The sequence below is a fragment of the Genypterus blacodes genome, unplaced genomic scaffold (assembly GCF_046128005.1).
Source record: "Genypterus blacodes isolate CSIRO-AG114 ecotype Tasmania unplaced genomic scaffold, CSIRO-AGI_Gbla_v1 ptg000099l_1, whole genome shotgun sequence".
In the NCBI taxonomy this organism is placed as follows: domain Eukaryota; kingdom Metazoa; phylum Chordata; class Actinopteri; order Ophidiiformes; family Ophidiidae; genus Genypterus; species Genypterus blacodes.
The window spans coordinates 1,673,734-1,682,889 of NW_027466903.1; the positions used below are offsets into that span (position 1 = coordinate 1,673,734).

The 9,156-nt window shown below is 48.3% G+C and overlaps 1 protein-coding gene across 1 annotated transcript; it reads left to right on the forward strand.

Annotated features, from left to right (window-relative positions):
* The first annotated feature begins 4,708 nt into the window (after window positions 1-4,708).
* LOC143008094 (shaker-related potassium channel tsha2) lies at window positions 4,709-7,997 on the forward strand. Its single transcript, XM_076159693.1, has 2 exons — window positions 4,709-4,934; window positions 5,607-7,997. The coding sequence occupies exon 2, from the start codon at window positions 5,615-5,617 to the stop codon at window positions 7,061-7,063; it is 1,449 nt and encodes a 482-aa protein (XP_076015808.1). The 5' UTR covers window positions 4,709-4,934; window positions 5,607-5,614; the 3' UTR covers window positions 7,064-7,997.
* The last annotated feature ends 1,159 nt before the right edge of the window (window positions 7,998-9,156 follow it).

Genomic DNA, 9,156 nt, shown 5'->3' on the forward strand with positions numbered 1-9,156 from the left:
TGCAAATTGTACTCTATTCTGTAAAATATATAAATCCTCATTTTGTTTTATTCTGATTTCTTTTTTTAGGGTGAAACTCGCCCGACTGCAGTTTTAATTGTATTTATTTATTATTTTTTCTACTCTGTTCGGCCGTGACCTCTGTGCAGACTCTATTAGCAGGCTGATCAAACTGCCAGACGACACACACACACACACACACACACACACACACACACACACACACACACACACACACACACACACACACACAGAGCTCTGAATAACATCGCCCCCTTCTAGCCTGACAGAAATACACCCGGAGCACAGACACGCTGATGGAGAAGAGGAGCATAATTACAGAGCAGAATCCATTAGATCATTTCCACTTAATGTGATTTACTGTCGTCGCTCTTATTCTGCCCGTCCATGTTGCCTCACACGCACACACACCCCCCCCCACACACACACACTCCTGTCCTCCTCACTGACAGATTAGCTGTGTGTTCTGTGTAGCAGGATGCAGTAACGGTTGCTTTTTACCGCGTACTTGCGTACATCAGCGTGCAGTATCACTCCGTCACCCAACTGATTTACAGCTACAATAAAGCTACTTTTAGCTTGTTCCATCATGCTGAGGAAGTGTGTGTGTGTGTGTGTGTGAGATGAAGTTGGGAAGGTTACATTCAGGTTCACACACACAGACAAACACACAGACGGAATCTGTAAACGTTTCAGCTCAGTGTGATGATTTTCAGCTCCTTCACGTCTCACTAACGTTTATTCTCCGTCATTTGTGTCGTTTCCATATTATTGGTAGTGAAGCTCTGTGTGTGGGGAATAAAAGTCCTATTTTGCCTCAAATTCTCTCGTCAAGATGACATCATTGTTACACATTTCCATGAGTTTTCCGAAACATTTCCATTCCTGGAAAACACCCTTTCAAATTCTGTGACTTTTCCAGGATGTCCTTGGCGGATGAAGCACCTCTGGGCTGAATCCTACTGGGTGCTGACTCAGCGTGAAGAACAGGAAGCTGCATAACACCAGACGCCACACTGGGGGCACCGCTTGCATGTAAACTCTCCATGCCTTGCTCGGCTGCCTGATCGCTAACAGCTGACGTTTGAGGTTGCATGAAGCGTGTTGGGAGAAACGGCTCGAGTTTGCCCGGCGTGAAATGAATTCATCTCTTCACACACAGAGGCAGTGTAGTGAACCATGCAATCTGCTAATGGATCCTCAGGAGAGCGGCAAGGCCCCGCACAAGCTAATGACACGGCCAGCACAAGGACAAATCACTGCCATCACCTAAGCTGTCACCTTGACCGAGCGGGAAGGAAAACACGGCGAGGTGCAGATCTACATTCTGTATCCTTGTGTAGGTGGTTACTACAGGTGGAACGCGCCTGGAAGCTCTGATCTCTCTCTCTCTGCGTCTCTCTCAGGGCGATTCCGCTTGAAGCTCAAATTCAAGAGGACTTCCTGTTGATTCCCACATGATTCAAACTCCCAGAGCTCCCTTGCTGATCCCTCAAATATTAACCCAGTTTCTGTCTGTGCGAGGAAGACGAGCGCAGAGCTTCACCATGCATCAGGGGCACAGTGACACCTGCAGCCGTGCGTCTCTCTGAGGGCATCGCTACACGTGTATTAGTCCAGACTGAACCTTGCTGATTGGCTGACAGTGGATATGAATAACAACAGGCCTGCTCACCGCTGCATGACCACTTCCAGCCTGTCAGCCATCATGTCAGCGCCTTCATTTCCTCTAATGAGCCAAAAGGACGAGCAGAGGCGGAGACGCTGATCACAGCTCATTATCGCCACAAACCCCAATCTGAATTCAATTATGGCCGCTGGAGGATTTAATACAGAAGAAGAAGCGACGAACACGGCACCAGTCAATCAAGCAAAATACATTCAAGCAAAACCTGAAATAGAACCACATGTTGCCGCTGTCAGGTCTCACAGGAACACGATTCATTTCACACATTTGTTTGCCACCAGCATCTACTGGCAAATTGCGTTCGTCTACCTAAATGCGTTTTGGCAAAGATTGATTGGTTCCTGCAAGTGCTCCGCCCCTTGAACTGCTGGAGGCTTTGAATTTGAAAGAGCAGTGAGAAGCAAACATCAGCAGCTCCAGAGTACAAATAAGATCGTATTTCACGTGGCTCACCTGTGTTGAGCCTGTAAAAATGTGTCAGACAAATATAAACCAGTGCTGCTATGAAAAACAAGACATCTCATGGTTCTAGCAGCCTGCAGAAGCATCAGGTCGTAGATGGAGAAGCTGGCTCCAAGAAAACCAGATTACGTCAGAGTCAACATGCTGCAGGGCCTTTTCAAAGCATGCAAGCGGGCGGTGTGTTCCTGCAGCCGTGCAGGCGGTCAGAGAGGCCAGCCGTCCTCCAGGAACACAGACAGTTCTCATGTCAGACTGGTGTAAGTGGCCCATAACATAAATAAGGGCAAGACAAATGATTTTCAAACAGAGTGTGGGAAAGGGATCAAACATATATTTCAGACAGAATACGGTTTATTTAAAGGGGATGATTGATGACTTATTTGGTTAATTAGCTACTGGTTTGTTTAACTCTGCATACCCAGGTCAGCTGTCTGCCAGAGCCTGTTTACATGTCGCTGAAGCTGAAACAGAAAACGCGAGCTTCGGCCGTCTTTTTCTCGAGTTTTCCTTGTTTTTTGGTGTTAGTCTCGGTGGAGCCACTAGAGGTCAGTGTTACTATGACGACAGCAACGTGTGACGGGATGGAAAACTCAAGCTTCAGCCTGCAGTGTAGTCTAGACTCTCTCAAACAAGCGTCGTCATCCAGCAGAATTCAGCTTTCACGTATTAAACTAAATGACGAAAATCGCGGATCGGGATTGTAGAAAATAAACAATCTGTCACCATGCAGGGTATCTTTGTGGCCAATGAGCTCACGGGAGACAGAAAATGAGGTCATGACTGGTGAGAGCCACAATGAGGGAGATTCAGGAACGGCTTTCACCGAGATGGAGACACAGTTAGAGAAAGAACCTGCACCCCGTCCACACAGGGTCCACCTCATCTGAGCAGAGCAGCAGGAAATACATGGAATATAAACCAGTCAAATAGTTTGTCCAAATGAAGCACATTAAGAGTTTCCTCTCAACAATGATGAAACTCTCTCTCTCCTTCTCCCTCCCGCTCTCTGTCTCTGTCTCTCCCTCTCTCTCTTTCTCTCTCTCTTTCTCTCCATCTGTCTGCCTGTCTGTCTCTCTCTCCCTCTCTCTCTGTGTTTCTCCCCCCCCTCTCTCAATCTCTCTCCCTCTCTCTCTCCCTCTTCCTCTCTCCCTCAGGCTTCTCCATGGGAAAAGAAACTTTTCCTGTGGCCCTGAGAGAAATCCAGTTATTTTAGGAATAGACGTCACTGGTGCTCGAGCCCAGAAACTCTCCCTTATTTCCATCACTACCCCCCACCCCCAACGTACACACACACACACACACACACACACACACACACACACGGTGTACTTGTTGCTCAGCACAGGAGTGTGTTTACCTTCATCCACTCCACAGATCCACACTCATCTTCACCCTCTGCTGCTGCTCGTGTTTCCACGCAGGAAGAACAAAGGAAACAAAGACGTAAACAGCTGATGTTTCTTCTTCACGGTTTTGATGCTGCATGCCGATCAGACAAGCATGAGGACGTCAGACGGCTTCCATCTTTCAGCGTCTGCAGTGTGACGTGCTCTCTCTCTCTTGCTCTCTCTCTCTCTGTATGGCTCTCTCTCTCTTTTTCTCTGTCTCTCTCTGACTCTCTTTCTCTCTCTCTCTTTCTCTCTGTCTCGTGCCTCTCTCTGCCTGTGTGTCTTTGAGCAGATAGATGGCTGAATAAATTATTGAATATTGTTTTCAGTCTCTATTTCGTACCAAAACAAAACGTTGAAACCTCATTTTAACTGCATGTCGACCACATACATTCAACATTGTATTCCGTCTAGAGTTGTCAAAAGTATACTGCTATTTTTTTCACCATTACAAATATTCTTATTCCACAGTATGGATTCTACTTTCAGGTTTGCACTTTTTTGAGGTTCCGTGAACAAGAAGCAGGATCTTAAGGGCACACGTGACATCTAACACACCTGAAGCTCCACACCCACACACACACACACACCGACACACCAGTGTCACAGGAAGAGGAAGTGACCACCTGCAGCAGGACACAGCGGGGACATGCTGATGTTTACACAAGTCTGCACGACTTAACTTGGACTATTTGCATGATGACAGTGTAATGTTTGGCCGCCTGAGTGTCAGTGCCGCTGATTGGTTTTGCAATTTAGGAGTTGACTAGAGTTGACTACTTGAGTAAAAAAAAGAAAGTAGCCTGGTTATGTTTGTCCGTGTTCAGCCTCCACCGAGCCCCGAGTGTCGCATCCCAGTCCGTGTGTGTCCCTATGGTCACAGCCGCACACTGAGCTCCAAGCTGCGGCTCGCTGAGGACAACAGGTCGGTTACGCGCTGCTTAAGTGCCCGAAATGTGGCGAGCGTCTGCGACACGCGAGTCCTCCGTGTGTATGCATGCATCTGTGTGTGTGTGTGTGTGTGTTTGGCTGGTGTGTGTGTGTGAGCGTCCACACACGTCAGCTCGGGGAGGGCTCTGCCTGCTTAAAATGCAGCGAATGTGACAGCCGAGAGTCCAGACAGAAGCGTCGGAGTGAGGAGGAGGAAGGAGCGCGGAGAGGAGGAAGAATGCCAGACACAGACCTGCAGACGTGACGCGGAGCTGAAGGACGTTTTGCTGGACACGTTGGACACGTTGGACACATTCGGAGCCGTTGACATCCGAGCGTGTCCAAACTACGCGCGGCGCTTGGAGAGCAGAGAGGCCAGTGGAGCGGGAGCGGGAACCGTCGCCCTGTTCTGGGGGGAAACAGAACCGGGAAGCTTTGGGATCAGGGTAGGAGATGATACACACACACACACACACACACACACACACACACACACACACACACACACACACACACACACACACACACACACACACACAGTAGCGCAGACTTTGTGATCCAAACAGAACCAAGAGGTCAGACACCAACCGGACCTTTGTTCTCACATCACATGTCAGAGGAACAAAGCTTCACCCACCTGAGCTTCCATGAAACCAGTTCATCTCCAGGTTATACAAGATCATCGTGTCCTCTGGAGCACAAGTCAACACCAGCTGCTGGTTGATCATCATTCATCATCATTCCTCCATTGAGTTCATATTTACTACAATGAAGCCTTCGTGCCGCCTGTTTGAGCTTTGAGGGGCAATGTGCAAATGTAGAGCTCAGGGGCGATTCTTCTCTGCCCTCCATTCATCCCCACACTGTTTGTTTGTGGGGATGAATGGAGGTTCCTCAGACCGAGCTGCTTCTTCCCCTGGAGCAGATTAAACACAAGGTGCCTCACACACCTCAGGAGCTGAATGAATTCAGAGGAACAGCACTAAACACACACCTGCAGAGTTATGTAGCAGCTGAGTGAGGGTTAGAAAAATTGCTATTTTAACCTGAAAATTGAGTTTTTGAAATTGTGAAGTGATTTTGAAAACTCATGGTTGAGTTTTCTTCCCGGGTCTTAGGGAGAAAGATGACAGTGGTGCCTGGAGAGAACCTGGATGAGACCGTGGCACTGGCCGCTCTGTCCTGTCAGGATGTGTACGACCCGGAGAGAGCCGAGAACCAGGAGTGCTGTGAGCGCGTGGTCATCAACATCTCCGGCCTGCGCTTTGAGACACAGCTGAAGACCCTGGCCCAGTTCCCCACCACCCTGCTGGGTGACCCGCGGAAGAGAATGCGCTTCTTTGACCCCCTGAGGAACGAGTACTTCTTTGACAGGAACCGACCCAGCTTCGACGCCATCCTCTACTACTACCAGTCGGGTGGCAGGCTCAGGAGACCCGTTAATGTCCCTGTGGACATTTTCATGGAGGAGATTAAATTTTATGAACTGGGAGAGGAGGTGATCGAGAACTTTAAGGAGGATGAGGGATTTATAAAGGAGGAAGAGCGACCGCTGCCTGAGAACGAGTTCCAGCGGCAGGTTTGGCTCCTGTTCGAGTACCCGGAGAGTTCGGGACCTGCCAGGGGGATCGCCATCGTTTCTGTGTTGGTGATCCTGATTTCGATTGTGATTTTCTGTTTGGAGACTTTACCTGAGTTCAGAGAGGACAGCAGAACGCATGAGGAGTACCTGGTGCCTGTGAACGGCACCACACAGCCACCCAAGAGGCCCAACCCCTTCACTGACCCGTTTTTCATCGTGGAGACGCTCTGCATCATCTGGTTCTCCTTTGAGCTGCTGGTCAGGTTCCTCGCCTGCCCGAGCAAACCTGCTTTCTTCAAGAACATCATGAACACCATAGACATTGTGGCCATCATGCCGTACTTCATCACGCTGGGTCTGGAGCTTGCTGAGCACCAGGGGAACGGACAGCAGGCCATGTCTCTGGCCATCTTGAGGGTCATCCGCCTGGTCCGAGTCTTCAGGATCTTCAAGCTTTCCAGACACTCCAAGGGGCTCCAGATCCTTGGGAAAACTCTCCAGGCCAGCATGAGGGAGCTGGGACTGCTCATTTTCTTCCTCTTCATCGGAGTCATCTTGTTTTCGAGCGCTGTGTACTTTGCAGAGACGGACGACCCCCATTCCGGCTTCAGCAGCATCCCAGACGCGTTCTGGTGGGCGGTGGTGTCTATGACTACAGTAGGGTACGGCGACATGTGTCCGGTCACCATCGGGGGGAAGATCGTGGGCTCTCTGTGCGCCATCGCCGGCGTGCTGACCATCGCGCTACCGGTTCCTGTGATCGTGTCCAACTTCAACTACTTCTACCACCGGGAGACGGAGCACGAGGAGCAGCTGCAGTACACGCATGTGACCTGCGGGCAGCAGCAGCCTGCATTCGGGGAGTTCAAGAAGAGCGACAGCAAACCGTCGTTGTGCAAATCCGACTTCATGGACAGTGACGACGCAGACTCCATCAAATACACCAACTGCAGCCCGCACAAAGCCTACAGCGGCAAGCTCACCGACGTCTGAGTCTGAATCGGGTCACGCCTCAGCTGCTTTGCTGAGGGACCGACACATGACACATGTGTGCCAGGACACATCATACATCCTGCGCTCCAGCTTCAGCTTAGACTGGCAAGATCCTTTTTTTCTGCCATCAACAGTGGACAAACCCACGCCCTCTTCAAACTGTCTTCCATTACGCACGTGTCTGGTTGGTTATTAGGAAGTCACGAGAAGAAAACGAGCAAAGCTTAGAAATCATCAGCCTGTATCCTATTGTAGCACTTTATATTTAACATTAAGATCTTAGTAAACGCCTCATTTATGTTGTCACACTGATCGGAGATTGAAGGTTCCAAAGTTTACATTTGCTTTGTCTGTCTGTGCAGAGACGTATTACAGGACCAATTTAATCTGAGTGGACAGACTGATGCACGTGGAGGCAATGAGCCTCACACACCTGTTATTCATGTTTGTTTCGGGGTCAGTGTTTCGCTCAGACTGCAGAGGCTGTAAACTCAACACGTTTGAATAATCAAACACACTCTATAACAGATTTGTGTTGACGAAAGCCTACAAGACAAAACCCAGGGAACTCTTTTTGCCCTTGGCACGTGCAGGTTCAGCCTCTGAGCTTCTTTGTAAATTCCACAGCATTGTGCAAACATGTTGAAGCATTTCAAAAGCAACAGCGCCACTGTGTGGACACGGAGGGCACTGCAGGCGCTCAGTGGATGCAGTTTCTATAGCAACATTCCCGACTGTTCGGTATTGTCTGTGCCACAAGGAGCAAGAGGACGCACGACTAAACTGTAGAGAGAGAGAGGGAGAGAGAGAGAGAAGCCTCCACATTGTGAAGCATCCATGTTGTTTGGTTCCACCAAAAGAATACGTCACTATAAATACAGTGTACTACATATATTACTCTCATTATATATACATTATACTGTACATGACCTGTTAGCAGAGCAAACATAGAGAATCTGACTCATAAATGGCTCAGATTAAGTTATTAGATTAATCCTTTTGGTTATTTTATTGATTAATAGGTTAATTGTTGTTGTTGCCCTGAAATAGTCCAGAAACCACAAAGGAAATATGTGTCATATTTTTTTATATCTATTTCCAATTGTATGGCCCATAAAATGCTCAAATCTCAAGATGCCGAACACAAGTGATGTCTTGAAATGCTTGTGGTTCAAAACAGGGCAAAGCAAGAAAACAATTTAATCATCACTTATTTGAATTGATGAATTGATGAATTAGTCTAAATCATGATCAATGGTCATCACAAGGTCACAAAGCTGAAGGTCATGTCTGGAAATGTGCAGATTTAAGCCCCATATGTCTATATCTAGCCCAAAGATGTTCAGCCTACCATGACCCAAAGGGGGGAAAGGAAGAAAACAGAGGTGTTTATCAGTTATTTCATTATTGATCGATTATGAGAGCCACAAACGCCCAAAGGGATTTGACTTACAGCGATAAAGATATCGACTAAAGTGCAGCAGGAAATGAGCTTCGTCATGGATTAAATCTTCAGCCTGAACCATGAACCAACAGCGAGTGAGCGAGCGAGTGAGTGAGTGAGCGAGCGAGTGGCTCACATGGACAAAACAACAAACAGGAAGTCAAGGAGCAGTGGATAATTTTGATCTCCGTAGACATTTTCACTGTGAGGGGGGGCTGTTTGGATTATATGAGCCAGGAGAAGAATGGACTTACAGACAGATGGATATATGGATGGGGGGGACGACCCTTTGACCCCTGGATTCCTGATAGTGGAGGCTAATCACACCGAGGGCGAGCTGACACTGAGGTGAGCGACCTCACAGCAAACTTAAGTTTACCACTTTAGTCTGAAAATACAAAAACAGACGTCGCCATGTCAGGATGTTCACGTCTGAAGTCTTGTCTAGCATGTGTCTGCAGGTTGTCACGTGATTGGCTCATTAGAATGGTCTGCTCTGTGGAGGGTCAACATCAGTGCTGCCTTCAGCCTGCAGGGGGCAGCATCTGCTGCTGTTTGAGCAGATTAGCCATTAGACACAACTGGAAGTCACAACCCACCAGAGCCAATTTTACCTTTAAATTTCTCCAAACCACTTAAAGGAAAAATA

Coding starts and splice junctions, on each gene's coding strand:
- LOC143008094 (XM_076159693.1), top strand. CDS start 5,615: ATGACAGTGGTGCCTGGAGAGAACCTGGATGAGACCGTGGCACTGGCC.